The sequence below is a fragment of the Lepisosteus platostomus genome, chromosome 7, assembly GCF_059453375.1.
Source record: "Lepisosteus platostomus isolate fLepPlt1 chromosome 7, fLepPlt1.hap1, whole genome shotgun sequence".
NCBI lineage: Eukaryota > Metazoa > Chordata > Actinopteri > Semionotiformes > Lepisosteidae > Lepisosteus > Lepisosteus platostomus.
Window position 1 is genome coordinate 36,545,801 of NC_142617.1, and position 17,958 is coordinate 36,563,758.

A 17,958-nucleotide genomic window follows, 5' to 3' on the forward strand; every position below is an offset into this window, starting at 1 on the left:
TTTTTTTTACTTAAAAAATTACAGATCCAACAGTGGCTGTCTTTGGTAAGTGAAGCAAGAAATGTCCACTTATTTAAATCAAATTAAATATAAGAACTGTAGTACTTTGCTTAAAAATATATACTGATGGAAAAAAGAAACGCAACACCTCCTCCTCCTCCACACTCTGGCCCTCCTGTCAGTGTGGAGCAGGGTGAAGAGTAACTCATCCGTGAAGAGGACCTGATGCCACTGCTGACTAGTCCATCGCAGCCTCTGTCTGGCCCAAGCCAGTAGGGTGTGACGTCTAGGAGGTGTGAGCAGAGGGCCTCTGACAGGTCGCCTTGCTCTAAGGCCAGCAGCATGGAGCCTAACTGTGCTGTCACTGATGCGGGCCTTATGTCTGCCGGTAGTTTCAGCAGCAGTATGGGTGGCAGATCTGAAACGATCTCTCAGATGGACCTGATGTGTCTGTCCTGTTCTGATGTGGTTACTCATGGGCGACCAGATCTTGGACAGTCATCTGTCCTGCCAGTCTGCTGAAACCTTTTCTGCAGTCGGGACACAGTGGAGTGGCTTACTCCATATAGTCTGGCAACCCTGGCACATGACATGCCTGCCTGAAACATGCTAAAGGCCCTCTCCCTTGCTTCCGATGACACTAAAGGCATTAAGGAATGCACAGAAAACTGACTAAGTATGGCCTTTTTCTTTCAGTGACCTAAGCTTAAGCATTAAGTCCTTAAGCTTTGAATTAAGGCCTTTTTAAAGGTGACCTGATCAGGCATTGTTCCACCAGGTCCTTGTTGGGTAAAAGTACACCTAACGAGTTTTCGTGTGATTGGCAAGTTGCTATTCCTCACTGAACAAGCTGTATTGTTGTTCAGAGGGCTTAAAACAAATTGACAACCTTTTGTGAAAGTATACAGTATAAGCTATAACTGTAGTATTCTCATTCTAGAAAATGTTGTGCTTTTTTTTCCATCAGTATATATTCCCTCTTGTGTTATTAATGATTGCAGCTTTCGCAAAACATTCATTTACTACATACTTTAAAAACTAACAGATCACAGGGTCCACTGCCTTGGAATTAATAATTCTGTCTGTTTTGAGAGAAGACACTGGAAGTTGCCTCAATAAAAAATAAGGTCTTTCCTAGTAGTTTACAATTCAAATGCAGACATTTCGGAAGCACTTGCAAAGGGAGGACTGGTTTAGACTGTATTTAGCAAAATAATTTTGCTCAAATCTGACTTAAAATGATTGATTCTATAGTAGCCTATTAGCCACACTGAGAAAAAAAAAGGTAATATTTCATTACGAGATACTGCTGCTAAAAAATCAGCACCAACCACGACTCTCTGCATAAATGCATTACTCTGTTGACTACAGCAACAGCTTGTGTGCTCTCCTGGAATTGTTTCTGTTTTGCATTCCCATGTTTTGTTACATTCATGTGTGTTCTGTGCAATTTAACACAAAAATGCCATCTTTCTGCTCCCTTAACATGACATTTTTCTTGCCGTTTGCTTTGTAAATCCAACTTCAAATGTATTTCATGTATGCATAGGCTGAAGGCTTTTGAGATTTTTATGCTTAAATATCCAACGATTCGCCAACAGTAAAGCAACAGCAGGTATAATTCGTACTGTTATATCATCGTAAATGATTAGGCAACAACCTACCTGCATGTTTCTGTAGTTTCACATCGAGAATAAAATATGTTTGTAAAGTTATGCCTTTTCTATGTTTCAAAAAAAATGTGAAAATGACATGACCATCGTGAGCAAGTCTTTCAGCTCAACAGACATGACAGAACCTCCTAAGTGTCCTGAACATGAGCCATTTTTTAGAGATAGGTCGAAGCATAGACTGTCTGATATTCTAACTAAAGGGTCATACAGACATAATAGAAATTGACTTCCTATTTCACTTTCAAAAGTGAACTTTTCTTCTTCCTGAGTTTCAAAGAATTAGTCAAGTAGCAATCAATTTGTTCTCATTGGGCTCTAGCCTCTGCAAAAGCTTAACATGTGACAGCCTATTAATGTTATCAGCTTCTCAACTTTTTTATTATTTTTTGTGGTCAATAGAATATCATGGATATCGACAAATCTAAATAACCAAACAACATATTTAATAATTTTACAAAAGATGGTAGAGTTATATGATATATAGTACTTAAATAAGGCAAATTTAATTCAGTTATATCACTGTCATGCAGTTTATTAAATACAATACTCGTGATATGCACCTGATTAAATTTATGACCTTGTCTTCTTAGTGATTTAATTGTACAAGAGGTCATAGAGGTCTTTGTTCATCTTCACCTCATCAATATGTTTTACATTGTCCATACTTGAAATGCTATTTGAATTAAAATTGTCACTGAAAGCAAACTGGATATAAGGTGTGGTTTTAAACCTCATTGTTTACTTGGCCTCTGACCTCATCAACTGGTACAGCATTTCAGTTACAGGTTGTTCATTACTCACCACTCAGGAAAAATAGTTGGATTTGGGCTTGTTTTTGGGGTGGCATAATAGGAAATGAAGTAGCTGCTTTATATCCCATAGCATATGTATGTCGTTGTTTATTTTATAACATTATAATATTTTAATTTGGTAATTTTTGTCATGAAGAATACAAATAGAATAGAGCATAAAAAACAGAACAGCACACACAGTCTTTCACTTTGCTGCACTGCCCATGTTTTGCACATGCAGTATTGACTACAATTGGCATGGCAGTTGGGCATCAGATGCCTGTAACAAAACCTTCAAAAATGTTTCTAGCATAGATTAGCCTTTGGTGTGTGAGGCAAAGCCTTGCCAGTATTTTAGCAATGCCATGTGAAGTGGACCCAGAGCCCTAGACAGGCATTCAAGCCTTGGATGGTGACATTCTGGAGCTGCCATCGTTCATTGAAGAATACAATGCATGTACTATACAGTATGCTATTAATATAATATTGTTGTTATTTACCATTTCTTTCTGTTTTTGGTGTCTAGATACCTTGGTGTGGACTAATGACCAGGTGATTCACTGGGTGCAGTCTGTAGGACTCAAGGAATACAGCAACAACCTGCTGGAGAGTGGGGTTCATGGCGCTCTCATTGCACTGGATGAGAACTTTGACTACAGTAGCCTGGCACTTATCTTACAGATCCCAATGCAGAACACACAGGTACCTGCAGTGGACAGAAGACATCAGTATTCTGTAGCTTTCAAGTGCTTTTTCCTATGAGAGAAAAGCAACATTAGATACCTTAAGTTCCTAAGCATCCTCACATAACGTTGACCTTACATCTGTAGAACTGCTAAATCCAGCTGCTACTGTATGTGAAAGATTGCTCAAATTCTCCACTAGCCATAACTGTGCCATTTCTCGGTTTGCAATTTAAATACTGTACGAAAGGACTCCCAACAGGCTGAAGAAGTGAGAACAATCTGAGCCATATAAACTATAAAGTCTGGATTTTTTAATTAGTCAGCTGTGATTGACTTGGTCATCTCCCCAGTCAGTGGTGCACAATTTGCTGAGCACCCTGAGATTGTGTGTTCTTGAAATGAGCACGTTCTTTTAGATTGCCATGCTGGATTCAGCTGGATTCAGCTGGACATGTGTGAGTCTGCAATGTTGTTCATAAGAGATGCTTTACTCTTCCATCTGGCAATAAGTAAGGCACAGTGGAGCTTGCTGTTTGACAAATGACAAATAATTCTCATATGTCAATGTGTCAGAGGGTGTGCACAGGTCCTTATTCCAACCATGCTATGGTAGTAAAAGAAGATTTGATTTACAATTCAAACTAGATGTGCAGAAAATACATTTTTATTAATATTTAGGTGTGATGTACCTGTAAACCAATGTTGTGCACTATGAGAACTTGAAATCCTGCTGAAAATAAAAATGCTGCCTGAAACTTTAGGACCCATAATGACAAATGTGTTCATTGAGAGTTAGTCAAAAGGGTGTTTGTGTTTCTTTTTACAGGCTAGACAAGTTCTAGAGCGAGAATTCAACAATTTACTTGCGCTGGGTACAGATCGGAAACTGGATGAGGTGAGGAGGGGGAGAAATGGTTCTGTGTGCTTTCTTCTCTCCTTTCGAAATATTGATGCATTTTCAGTATTCTTCATGGCAATGGTCTGTTTCAAACATGATGTCTTTATCATTAGTAGACAAATGCAACAATCCTAGCAATGGTATTGCACACTTTGGGCACTAGAAGAAACTGCTTCATAATTTCACTTGAAACTTAAGTTTTTACAAAACAAAACAGTGCTAAAAAAGTACAACAAAATACCAGTCTTGTTCTATGGCACCATCCAGTTTTCATAATCTTCAGACCTGTTTTCTTTGTCAATGCTACTGAAGATGTTTGCAAGCGCTAGTCCTAGAGCACATCCATGTGTTTTGGTCTTTCTTCCTGCACAGTTCTGAGGAGGAACAATAAGTAATTGTACTTATATACTATTCTGTTCCTGCACTCTTTAGTTATGTGTGTTAGTCAGTTAAGTGTGTTATCACAAAGACATTTCAAATAGAGCTCCATTCATTCTGTCTTCAACTTGCTGATTAAGTGGTTGCTGATTTCTGTCTAACCTGTTCTTAATATGTGACCAGATTGTGATAAGCAGTGTCAAGTGTTACTCACTTCCAATTCTTGACATCCAACACACACCACAAAGGGGCCTGGATGTGAAATTCCCAAAAGTAACCCCATCCAGTTTCTTAATGGTTAAAAACATAATCTCAAAATCAGTAACTAGTTGATTAATAAAGTACAATTGGAACCTGCTGTACAACAGAAGACACTAAAAACACCTCTAAAACACCAAACCCACAGTCCAAAAACTTCTACTAGAGGTTCTTGGGTTTTTTTTGTTTGTCATTAGTGGATAATTCTGCAGAAAGCAAAGACAAAAAATGTCAATAAATGTGCCAAGATGTGCAGTGCCTAGAAATGAATGTATTACCTTTTATTATTTCCTTCACTTCACTGCAAAACAGCACTGTGATGTTCAGCAGCCATTTGTGATTCATCAGGCTGGCAATTTGATTGAAACCTAGACATAGACTGTTTGCACATTGTGCTAACTGCTTATTTGATAGAGTTAAGTGATACAATTGAATTATAACTGTCCCTGATTATGTTGCATTGTCTTCCTGGATCTCATTATGAAGATGCAACAACCCTCCAGAGATGTCTGTGGAATGCTCTATTTCGTTTAGAGTATTTTGAGTGCAGTACATTTACTGAAAAATGGGCTTTTTGTTAAAGAATTGTTGGACAATACCTAAAATGCTAAAGGGATTTGAATCCTGCCCCCCCCAAAAAAAACATTTCTTTCCCCATGGCTTTCTTTCTCCTTGTGGAATGGTTTTGGTCTCCACAGGGAGATGACAAGTCATTCCGGAGGACGCCCTCGTGGAGGAAAAGATTCCGCCCGCGTGACGGCCATGGTCTCAGCATGATGCCCGGCTCCATGGAAACACTGCCCGCCGGCTTCCGCGTCACCGCCATGTCTGTTCCCTCCGCTGTGGCGGTGATGCCCAAGAAGATACCCCATGAAGGTCGGTAGGGTCCAGAAATCCTTCCTTTACCCAATTCATCCTTGCGAACAGCACAGCTGACACTTCAGTTCAGAACCAGTCATAGCCCTTAAGTATATTGCTTGAACAATAACTAAACAATTAAAAAGGCATCTTAACCCTTCGTGTTTTATTTATTGCTGTTTGTATACCACATTGGTTTCATTGCTCCGTGTCTTGTGTAAGCACTCCTGGTCTCAAACATTTGTGCAGGTATATATTATAGGACGTTTTTACAATTATTGTAAAATATTGTCAGGAAGACTGAGCCCAGCTGTACAGCAGTGGAAATGAAGCAAAAGGACCAAAATAAGCAAATGCATTATTAATAGAATACCTGGTAGTATATTAAAAGATTACATTTCTAATATGAGGGGTGCTGTCTAAGAGTTTAAGGCTATACTGAACCTGTTAGAAAAAGACCATGAGAAAAAAATCATTTGGCCCATCTAGCCCATTTGGTAGTAGTTAATTTATCCAAGGATTTTGTCCAGTTGTATAACAACATAAAAATAGAAATCATCATATCAGTGCTTTACCAGTTTACAGGCTGGTGGTATGTGACTTCAAAATGATGTGCATTTTGTTCAAACTATATTGCCCCAAAGTTAAAACAACTTTCAACAACAATCTAATCTTCAACCCTGTTGGGTTTTAGATTGAAAAGTCACAGTTTCAGCTTTCTTTTAATTGAAAAATGTTAACATTTTGACAAGCAAAGGTCTTTTAGCCATTCAAACACATTTGGTTGCTGTTATGAGCAAAGTGTCATAATAAATTATTTCACAGGTAATTCCACACTATTGGCTGCAGTCTGACTAGGCACTGGCAGTATGTCTAGTGACCCTGCATAAAGATTTATTCTGTTTTCCGCTCTGGAGAGTCCCAAATGTAATCTATGCTTGTGTCCGTGGGTGCCTGCACAACTGCTGATCTTAGACAAATCCAAGTCAAATCCCCTACTCACCTGGAGAATGGAGAATTGCTTGATACAATAGCTAATTATAGAATTTGTGTTGTGTGAATTCTTGATCTTATGTGACTCCAATATACCTGCAAAAGTATTTTTGTCTAATCTTATCTCCAGCTAAGATTCATTTTCATTTTCTCAAAACTGTTTATTAAAATGTGAAATATACCTACTAGTTACAATGTGACTGTCTGTGGACCCTCTCCATTCCATATGTAATTTTCTTCAATACAAATTAATCTGAAGGCAGCTATTTTATGTACAAATTAAAATGCTCATAATCTTCCTACATGATTTATGTTAGCTACAGTTCTAATCACCAAAATTACCCTTGACTAAACACCATTTGTTATGTGCAAGCCCAGAAACAGCAGGTCATTACTTATGATGTTAGTGACTTCAAGGGAGGAACAGGCAATCTTTTACGTTTGCAAGTATTACACAAAATTCATGAATTGGATGAAACTGAATTTATGTTAAATGGAAACAATGGTAATTCTTTAAAAAAAATTGAAAACAGTTACTTACAGTCCATGAAAACATTGCAATGACATCATTAGCCTTGATAGTCTCTACACCCTCTCTCTAAATATGCCCTGGGTAACTGGAGTTGTGTGTTACTCTCACACAGTGACTGGGGTTGTGTGTTACTCTCACTCACACAGTGACTGAGCTATGTGTGTTACTCTCTCACAGTAACAGGGGTTGTGTGCCTTTCAGGATGTACTCACAGCTTGACTGTTCCACTCACAGCATGTTGTTTCCCTTTTGCGTTTGTCATGACTTACTGACAGCTGGATCCTCAGGGTCACAGAGAATAGACACCTCCACTGTTCGGACTTATTCTTGTTAATACAAAAGGGACTAACAATTGCGGGCAGTCAAGGTAAGCATTTTTCAGAAACATTGTGTCATATTCAGGCCCTTATTTCAATTTCAGTTTCCATTTTATTTGTGCCTCGGTCACGCTAATCACGGTCTTAATGGGTTTTATTGCATTTTATTGACATACTGTAGGCCCTCACATTTAGCTTATTTCCTTTTTTTACCAGCTTACAGAAGCCAGAACCAAATAAATTCCAATGAATATTGAGGAGAAAATATTCTGCAGTGTATGTCAAGTTATTCACAGAGAGAAGTACAGTAATTAAAGATTTCGGTATAATATTGTAAAAGATTGATATGGAGTAAGGAATACTCACAATTGATGGTGTGAAGCTTTCAGCCCTCTTTCATGCCACTTTTGTAAAGAATATTTTATTAAATTTCTGACACAAACAGTATTTACTTTTATAACTTGGCTTCTTAACCTGGTGGCCAGGTGCTTCAGCTGATCAGTTGAGAAATTAATAGTTTGTCAACATGTCACTGTAATTATTCATTTTCTTTAGGGCTTAGATTTAGACTTATATTTGATAGATTTTGTCTTGGTTCTGAGCTACACTGTGTTCACCTGCTGATTCTCAGTTTTGTTCAGCAGAAATAACAAACAGCAGTGAGTCATGAAGGTAGGAGCTCTCAATCACTGAGTCTCCAGGCTCTGTCTGTGATTCTTTCAGCTCAGTAGAAACATGTTATCTTTTTTAAAGCCTCCAGGGACACCTCAGAGAATTAAAAACAAATCTGTTGCACTCCCACATGACCACAAGGTGTCACTTAAACACTGGACAGAGTTTACAACATTGTCCTGTAGTTTGCTACAGTAGGTGAACAACGACATTTCAATATTTAGTTTTTTCAGCTTACATTGTTCAACAATTTTCCAGCTGTGTTTTCTTGCTTGGGCTCGTGTGGCATCTCAGTGCAAACACTCTTTCCTTTATTGTACGTTTATTTAATCACCTCTCAACCCTTGACCTCAACAAATGATTTTGAACAATGCTTCTTGTGTTCCAAAGCAAAAAGTAAATTCTTATTTTTTGGAAACATCGTCAACTTTAAAATAAATAATTTAGTAAGAGACAGCATGTTTGTGTGGAGGAAGAAAATATTGTTTTATTGCGAAGTTTAATATGTTTTTGGAATAGACACTGGATTTTAACTGGACATACTGTAGCCAAACTTCCTCTCTGTGGACTGTGGAAAAATGCACTTGCAGTCAGTTTACAAAAATGTAAAACTCTTTTACAGCATTTTACACTTTTACAACATGGGTTCCCTATTTGAGTGCACTTTTCATCATTCAGCATTTATGAGAACACGTGAGCTGCTTATGTGCTGGTTTTAGTTGATAAAATTAAAAATATTGTTTTCATTGGCTCATACAGGCTGGTTCAAATAGCTAATATCCTTCTGGACGTGGACAAACTACGTCATGAAAATCCTTTGAGTCTTTTGTTTTCTTGAAATTAAATAAACAGCTCCACAATTCCTAATAGTTATGCTTGCTAAATAAACCCTGTTTTTAAAACATTCTCTAACTTTTGCCAAATCCGTTGTGTTTTGTGTCCCATTCCTTACAGTGCACTCTCATTACCTATATGGACATATGCTCGCGGCCTTTCGGGAGTGAACTTCTACATTTAAACAGGATGTCTTGGATGACTGTGGGAAGTGATACTGCCTGACTACAACAGGATTTCCTCACGTGCTGTGTAATAGGGACGATGAGGCTCCTAGACTCTGAAGTCTGAACGCACAGAAGAAGTGCGTGTACTGTACATGACAAAAAGGCAACGTCAGTTTTTACAATAGTGTTCCAGTATTTCAAATTAACTTGTAGCTGTGATGTTGTTCTGATGCTCCCTGTTTTAAACTGGTCTATCATGTATTCTGGTGGTCATAGTATATTTCCTAGTTGTATCTATAGTATATATAAGACTTCTCCTTCGGTTATGCAAGGTGATTATTTTTTCTCTTTTCTGTATATAAACTGAATGACTGGAAAATGTTTTATAGAAATCTATATGGAATTTAAATGATATCCTTACTGTTCAAAACTGAACCTTTGTCCTACCAGTGACTGCTATTGTTTGTTTGACATCTATTCACCTGGTTAGTACTTCATTGGTGTGCAGTTTTAAACTATGAAGTCTTCTTTTACCAGTGGAAATAGTGCGTGGGTGACATTGCAACGGTATCTGTCAGTAAGAATAGGTCATTTCTTGAACCCTAAAAAAATGTTACTTGACAATTCTCTGCAGTTAAACAAGCTCAGTCATGTTTTGTCCCTTTTAGTATAATAACAGTAATATTGAAAATGTTAATGGTCTGGGTTGCTAACAATTTAAGAATTTATCATGGTTGGGTAGAAATAGATCTCTGATGTAATAACTGCAATACTAATGCATATGAACGTCAAAGGCACCCACTAGTCTTGCTTTGGGTGAGACCCAGGTATTAATAGAATCAATGGATTTCTGATCAAGGGCTTCATATACAGTATCTGAAGGATTTATCTGATGCTAGGATTTACCAAACAAATGTGGACATGAAGCAGCTGTGAAGCCCGTCCAATAAGAGGCCTGATTGTACAGTATATCATGCCTCCAGTTCCCCTTATATTGGAAATATACAGATTTACTTCAGATTAAATATAACTAAACTGGCAGCTATAAGAAGTTTAGTCTAGTGTAAAGAGCCGAGAAATTGACTATAAACTGCAGTCAGAAAACAGTTGCAAACACAGGACTTTTTAAAAATTAACTACTTCATTTTGAGGTTATGCTAATACTGTACTTGAATCCATATAGGTGTCAGTCCATTTAAACAACTAATAAAAATACCTTCAAAAATATTGGTTGTCCTTTACTTTTGTTTAAGCACTTAGCAAAGATATGGACACTTGTCTGACGGAGTGTGCAGAGCCAAAAAAATCAAAAGTGATGGAGGTTAAATTTGAGATGCCGTAGCTTTATAAATAATTATGTGTGGGCTTATTTGTTGTGTGAATAATGCCAATGTTAACCATCTAATGTGATCTAATAGAATGATTATACATTTACATGTATTAGTTCGTCATTATTTATTGTGCAGACATAGAAGTCTAAGACTGTGTTGTTGATACCTGATTTTGACAACCACCTGTCAGTTGTAGTTTAATTAATAACCCTTTAATACTGTCTTTTTGTTGTATTTACTGTATTTATTTTTTGCCAAGTTTGCCTTGTAACAATCAAAAGGTCTTATTTTTTTTCCAAAGGGAGTTGATGAACTACAAAAGCAGTAATAAATCAGTATTCTGATGCCAAGCAGTACAAAAATCTATACTAATTTATTTGAAAGAAAAATGCCATTAATGTTTGAATTATGTTTGTGAACTGTTTAATTCTTTTTGTTTGTGCTCCTGTTCACCATTATTGGACCCCAATTCAATTCTATCAATTAGTTCCAATTTCTCAATATTCTGGCATGGACCTATAGGATATCTCCAAGATGAGTAATAATTCAAATTACAGTACCTAGCACTACAGACTATCTACCTCAAATTCATATACAACGGAATTCCATATCAAAGGTACTGCCAATGTAGCGCTGGATAGGTAAAACAGTTGTTTCTTCATTAATTTGTAAAGTCTGTGGTTTAGAACATAAATACTGTACGTTTAAAATGAGAATATAAATTAAAACATCTACCTACAGTAATTTGTTTTTTAAATAGCTAAATGGTTTATGAATCTGGACTTTTTTTTTAATCAGAGAAACCTGGGCTTTGACTTCAAAAACATGGCTAGGTAGCGTGTTCTAGACTCTCACAACCATTTTTGTTCACTTTTACCTCCTGTTCTCATCTTGAAATGTGTTTCCCCTTGATTTCTGTTTGTGTCCTATGGATCATGTTTTACTGTTTACTCATGAAGAAGTCCAATGGGATGAGTTTGTCCTTAGGGATTTTTAATACTTGAATCAGGTTCCTTCATAGTCTTACCATTCATGACTAAAAAGGTTTAAGCTCTTTTAGTCTGTTAGTTTGAATACAGTATACCTGGTCGCTCTTCTCTGAACTGAATTGTAGCAGCATCTTCTTGGTATCATGGCAACAAACATTGTGCACAATATTCTCAATGAGGTCTTACTTGAGCATGTTACAGTTTTACGAACTCAACATTTTTAAATATATATTTCATCAACATTTTTAAAGCGTGGGAAAGTGGAGTGTCTTATCTCACATGCAATAATGGTATATCATTGTAAGTTGTGGTGTATGTACACTGTAAGTTCCTAGTGTCAAGGAAGTGCATTTTTGTGTGAGAATAATCAAATATCATTCTCAAGGTTTAAGCCACCTTTCAAATACTTGTTATACAAAGAAACAGGTTTCACTTAAGGAAATGTTCTATGCTATATTTTATGTGCCTAAACAATAGAAACAAACTAAGTGTTGTGAGATGTCTGTGACAATGGACACTTCTGTAATCATGGTTCATTAGGGATACAGTGCCCACTATGTATTTTAATAATTTCCTGAGAGTACCGCATCTCAGAAATGATAGAGCTCTTTTTTGGCAAGGTGCTAGTGCAAAAACAAATAAGACTGTTGCAGGAGTGTATTTACAGAAGATGCTGGTTTTTTAATTTTTTTTTTTATATATTTATTGGATTGATTGGGATCTTTTGGAATATTCTGACTAACTTTAGTTGAAAGTGTTCTGCTGAAATGTGAGGGTATTCAGGCCCTGAAAAATTTCAAACAAGTTATTCTAATAATATGATCTATTTCTAATGGGATATATTACACCTGAATATGCCTGTTCTCTGCTCTCAAACTGGATATTGTCTCTTGGATTTAGCAATCGGTGCAATGTGCATGCTTCATATACTTGTGGATTTTTTTTTACTTTTTATACATCACTGATGGGTTATGTTGCCCCTGTTGCTATACAAGTTAAGCACTTCAGAAGCGCAATTCTTATTAGTTGTGTATTGACAGGAGCTGCTCCAGTATTTCTATGTTCACACTATGCTTTTAAATAATCCAGCATTCCCATTGATGTGTTGATAGAGTACCAATTAATTTCTCTTTCAATGTAATGTACCTTCTCAATGTCTGTTTTGTTGATTGAAATGTCTCTTCCCAGCCTAGTTATCTGTGGATCTTTATGAGTGCTTGAAATTGTGGGAGCAAAAAACAAAGAAATATATATATATATTTGGTTGCATCCGTTTGTCATTTTCTTTTAAGCAGTTTCAATTGTCATTAAAACGTGTCTGAAACTGGGATATAATTTGCAAAAAAAGAAAAATGTGCAATAAATTCATCTTTTGAAGTATGAGAAAGGACTAATATGTACTGTATGTATACCATAAATGGAGTTTATTTCTAATACTTTGTATAAAAAACATACTGTATACTGTACACATTCAAATTAAGCTGCTACTGTTTCTGAGACTGGTTTATATTAATTTGGGTTTTGATCAAACAGTTTAATTTCTTTTGAACATAATCATCAGAGACAGAAACAAGACACTTGGAAAATACAAATACACATCAGTCTTTATTATAAAAATCCAAAATAAGTTAACAAAAAAAATAAAATAGCAAATCCACTCTGTAAAAAAGACACATATTTACATCACTTTCCTCCACATTTCTAGCTTAAGTTAAGCAAAAATTGGTCAAACTGCAGTATAAAATATTGGCCCCACATGAATAACCATTCATTTTAAGCAAAACACACACAAATAAAATGCAAGACCAAAAGGTAAATGCTTTAAAGGATGATCTCAACTCATCAATATTAAGTTAAGGAGCAAAGAGCTGTTAGAATCGTTAAAGCTCTCACTTCACATATCTATACGTATAAAATAAAATAAAAAATGGACCACACATTTTGTACAAGGAAACCACTAAGTCATGTTTTGACATGTTTTGTGGTTCTTGACTCTCAGGAGTGCTTTTGGTTCTTTGGAAGATTTGTGTTCGGCTCCGTCAAAGCTCTCATTTGGAAATATCCCCTGGGTAGGTGACCGCTGTGCCTTCCACAGTAATGCTGTCCACTATGGAGCTCAAAGACCGAAGGTTGGGTTGTTCCGAAGAGTCTTCATTAAGAAGGTCTAAAAAAATACAAAAAATATCAAGTATAAAAAATATGATGAGGATGTGTCCTCATTTAGCTGTTTTCCCTTATTTCTAATTGTGCTCTGAAGCACAATTATATCACACACATACTACAAGAAATTATCAGCTACTCAAGGAATGACTGATTTCACAAGGCTGTGTTGTGGGTGACAATGATCAATTCTTGTGTCTTCAATTTAGATGGAATAAACGACACTATTTTTTAAACATGCCTATTGAGGAAAAGGAGCTGTTGCACATTACACGTGTACAGTATGTGTAGCATGGAAGGATGATGGGTAAAGTGTGATTAAGAGAAGAATTGTGGCATCGACAAAAAAACCAGCAGACATAAGATTAGGCTTGTTAAATTGTTTAGTGTGCTGTTTTGATGGTAAGACGTGATAACCTGAGGTATGTTTTCTGAAAAATGTAGGAATTCAGCACTTGCCTCATTTTTAAATAACTGGAGTTCCCTCATTTACAGCTTCCCCAGTGGTGTTTGTATCCAGATAAGGGACACAGCCATACAGTAGCTAGTAAGCAAAACATCCTTCATTCTCATTTGGTGGCATAATTCAGTTCCTGAACAATTAGGAATCCAGCGCTTTTTGCCTGTCATGGATTAATTACCATTATATTCAAAATCCTAATTATTTGTTGTAAGCTATAAAACAAGAATGTTCCATCTTTAATAATAAGTTTAGTTGAAAGCTTGCTTCAGTTATACTAATGTATTCTCAGCTTCTACCATATTGTTGATGTTTTCTTATATCATAATTATTGGTTAGGAGCAGTATTTTCTTTCATCAATATGTTGGTATATTGAATGATTATACAGTAATATCATTGACATTTAGAGAACATTTCTATTTCTATTTCAATTTAGTTGTTTTTTTTTTTCACTTTTTCTTGCAGGAAATTCAGGCTGAATTAGACATCAAACTCCTAACAACATCTGCATCCCTGACAAGTTCTTTATTTATTTTCAAGTAAAATTTAGAAATGTTTTTTACATTTCTATAAAAAAGGGAAATGAGAGGAGAACGCACAAAAAAATAATCCTGGTTAATATGTGATGTTTTTTTTTCCTGGCTTAGTCAGAATACCCTTGAAAATGAGAAGCTTGAATGCTCTAGTTTTGTTTTTGGTAAGTTCAAAATGACCTTAACAGAAAAGCTCGAGAGATATCCATGTAGAATAAATGCCTGCAGTAGGAAGCTCCTAGCACACCCTTGTCACGCCCACAGGCTGCGTAACTGCTGCCTTACCCTCAGGGTTGTTACTGAATGCGTGGCCACAGTGATCTGAAGGGCTGCTCCACTCCGGGCTGCTGCAACAGGTGCTGCCAGAGCCCTGCTCACTGGAAGACGACACCTGCCGCCAGGAACACATTGACATCACACAGTCAGGCATGTCAGTTTCATTCACTGGACATAAACAGCTAAGGGTTGGCTGAAACAAAGCAATATATCACACAAGCAAGTACAAGCAAGACCTTCCTCCCCAAAGAATAACTGGCACTTTTACCTTATCAACCAATAAGACTCATATAACTGTTTTTTTTTTTTCATTTTGTCTGGGAGGTTTCCTGAAAATATAAAGATCTTTATCCTTATAAGATTAGCTCAAATACTGTAGATTATGGGTTTCAGGTCTTTGATTTTTTGGGTAAAGCATTTGTAATTATTTGTTAGTTTTGTGATGGTTTCTCAGAACAAGCGGGAATCCAGGGCTCTTTGCCAGGCAGATGAAATTTATGTCCATACTAAATTAGTATGCTAATTTTTTACAAATAAGTCGGTTTAGATAGCATAGTGTCAAGTGAAACTGAATAAAAAGTGTTGTATTTACAATTTACAGTATGTGTTAAAACTTGGCTTGCAATAGAAGATAAAGACAACATTATGTCATTCAAACTTCATACACATATAAATTAAAAAAATGGATTTTAACTTAATTCTACAACAACACATAGTATAAAAAACAATATGCAGAGCTATAATATATACTACACATCTGCTTTAAAACATGTGTCCTGAAAAATGTTACTACTGAAAAGATTGTGTAGAAAATAGTACTTGTTAATTAATATTGATATTCTATTTCATTTCATTTTTATGGTCTGAATAATAAAGTCTAAGATAATTATTGGCACTTTTGAAAAAAGTTCCTTAGCCTATTAAGGAGCCACAGTACAGGAAAGGAGAAGTGTATTTTATTTGCTTGTCTAAATGTGTGCTGTCCCTCAGACCTGGTAAATACAATGAATTTTTTTAATTGTATGATGTTTCCAGTATAAAAAAGTGTCTTCCAGTGGTTACATTTGGTTTCCAATAAAATAATTGCATACACTACAACAAAAGGTTAATTACTCTTAAACCCAAAACATTTACAATTAGAGAACTCTCATTCAAAACATTGGCACTGATGCTGTAATGACACCAAACACTATTATTAAATATGCTTTCTTATTAAACATGTTCTGAAATATTCTGCCATTCTGGTTCTGCCATGTTGTTGTAATCATTTTCTGCTAAAGATCCAATGTTTTCTTACTTAGCTATTCTCTTTTAAACTAAATAATTGATTTATACTTTAGGTTTCAGCTCTCTAAGGGGTTGATAATCAGACTTGTTTGTAGGTCTTAATTTAGTGATACTAAAGTTGGGAAGATATGTCAAAGGTTTATGTTTTTTAATTAGATATGTCTGTGCACCAGTGAGGAGGTCTGGGAGTACTGTTTACAATAAATACAAAGTGAAATAAGACTGAGACTAATGTAAAGGTGAAATAGAAAGACAGTCATTTCAGGTGTAAGAAAAAAAACAATGATCATCTTGTGTGCTTGTAGCCCTGTTATTTAAAAATCCATATTTCTTTTGAGATCGTGTACTCAGATCTTATTGTTGGATTTCTCTCTTAAGCCTTCATTCCTTAAGGACAATTGGTGTTAGTTTAAAAAATACCTTAAAAAAAATTTAAAATACTTTACAATTAAAATAATACTCAAAACACCAATGTAGAGTGCATTGCAAATGGATAGTTAAATGAAATTTTAGTAAATCTAAATCCATTAACCCACTGAAATAGATTATATTTAATCAAAGCCAGAGACATTGTACATTTGAACATGTTTTTTTGAGTTAGTGATAATTATTGTTGTTGTTGATACTTGTAGAAAGCTGTTAAAACTTGATCCTTGCTGAAAGGACTAGTCAAACCATACAAGGTAGTGATTACCATTAGACTTTTCGTTGTTATTTATTTTTTGTTTACAGTAACCCCCTCGGTAACATCAGAGTACTGCAGGTCAGTGACAGGACACACCCTGCACGGTGCACTTGCTTTGACAGCCAGACCTCCCTCTCTGCTTCATTCACTTACCCTCTGGGAGCCAGAGCCCCTGTAGTGGAGCCCACCCTGTTCTCTCTCCTGCTGGTTCAGGGAGCTGACCAGCGCCTGCAGCCTCTCAATGTACTGGATCGCACTGCGCAGGATCTCTACTTTAGGGAGCCTCTGGTTGGGGTTCATGAGAGTGCTCCGCTTAAGCGCTTCGAAAGCCTCGTTGACCTTCTTCAGCCTCCTCTTCTCCCTCAGGGTGGCAGCTTTTCTGCGATCCATGGTGACGGATTTCCGCTTGCAGATTTTGCAGGCCCAAGGCAAACACTGGCCGGGGCAGTGCTCTTGAGGGGACAGGCTGGCTGCTGGGGACACCTTGTCTTCCAGGCCCGTGCCGGACAGTAACCTGCTGTCAGAGCACAGTCCCATCACTGGTCGCTCCTGGTAGGTAGTTTGATCGAAAGCACCTTGCAGCCGGGTGGGGAAAAAATTTTCACCTCCTTCATAGAACCTCTGATCGGGAAAGAAATAAGGGTTGGTCTCAAAAAGCTCCATTTTTCTGCCCAGTGCAAGGTCACTCTCCACTCCTCGCCACTGCTGGTCTGAAAATTTGTGCTCGTGTTCACAGGATCTGTGGAAAACAACTGCTCACACCAACTGTTTGGTGGCATTTAAACCCTCTGCTTGGCATTAGATCACTGGGTTAAATATAGAGAAGCCCAGAGAAACCTGATCCCACTTTTAGCTGTTGCCTCACATCCAAACTTTACATCTCTTTTCATTCTTGATCTCTTGGGGGGTTTTGGGGAGGTTTGGTTCAAGGAATAGTGACACAGTCTTTTAAAAGATAGGAGGACCCTAGCTTTGTTCTTTCAAGCAAAAAGAGTTAAATAAAATGTAACGCACTGTACACAAATTACCCAAACCCTAATGAATGCAGTCTTAATAAGGCATTGATTCCCATTTTTTATTTTGTTTCAAAATCTATTGCTACAATAATCAATTTCCTTTGTCTTTTTTACCATCTCGTATACAATATAACCATTTTTAAAGCTTTAGAACTTTTGGAAA

At 36.7% G+C, this 17,958-nt stretch overlaps 2 protein-coding genes across 11 annotated transcripts in view; one reads left to right on the plus strand and one right to left on the minus strand.

Annotated features, from left to right (window-relative positions):
* Positions 1 to 10,284, plus strand: part of ppfia4 (PTPRF interacting protein alpha 4) — a 125,124-nt gene extending 114,840 nt beyond the window's left edge. For 6 of the 10 annotated variants that reach the window (XM_088640081.1, XM_088640087.1, XM_088640089.1 and 3 more), the window contains 6 exons: positions 25 to 45; positions 2,991 to 3,166; positions 3,977 to 4,045; positions 5,383 to 5,560; positions 7,343 to 7,434; positions 9,011 to 10,284. In XM_088640081.1, the coding sequence (XP_088496207.1) occupies positions 25 to 45; positions 2,991 to 3,166; positions 3,977 to 4,045; positions 5,383 to 5,560; positions 7,343 to 7,401 (503 nt within the window). In that variant the 3' untranslated portion in view covers positions 7,402 to 7,434; positions 9,011 to 10,284. The remainder of the gene's footprint in view (positions 1 to 24; positions 46 to 2,990; positions 3,167 to 3,976; positions 4,046 to 5,382; positions 5,561 to 7,342; positions 7,435 to 9,010) is intronic. The other 4 variants (XM_088640085.1, XM_088640091.1, XM_088640082.1 and 1 more) reach the window with 3 other exon arrangements.
* Positions 10,285 to 12,963: 2,679 nt separating this feature from the next.
* myog (myogenin) lies at positions 12,964 to 17,566 on the minus strand. Its single transcript, XM_088640092.1, has 3 exons — positions 16,933 to 17,566; positions 14,817 to 14,922; positions 12,964 to 13,541 (listed from the first exon to the last, which is right to left on the minus strand). Exons 1-3 carry the CDS (start codon positions 17,440 to 17,442, stop codon positions 13,426 to 13,428), a joined length of 732 nt encoding a protein of 243 aa, XP_088496218.1. The 5' UTR covers positions 17,443 to 17,566; the 3' UTR covers positions 12,964 to 13,425.
* Between the last annotated feature and the right edge of the window lie 392 nt (positions 17,567 to 17,958).

Excerpts from the sequence above, each read along its gene's own strand:
- myog (XM_088640092.1), bottom strand. The coding sequence starts at position 17,442 with ATGGAGCTTTTTGAGACCAACCCTTATTTCTTTCCCGATCAGAGGTTC. Across the intron at positions 14,923-16,932 it reads GGGGCTCTGGCTCCCAGAGG|GTGTCGTCTTCCAGTGAGCA; the intron begins GTAAGTGAATGA and ends TCCTGGCGGCAG. Across the intron at positions 13,542-14,816 it reads ATTCAGTAACAACCCTGAGG|ACCTTCTTAATGAAGACTCT; the intron begins GTAAGGCAGCAG and ends GTATTTTTTTAG.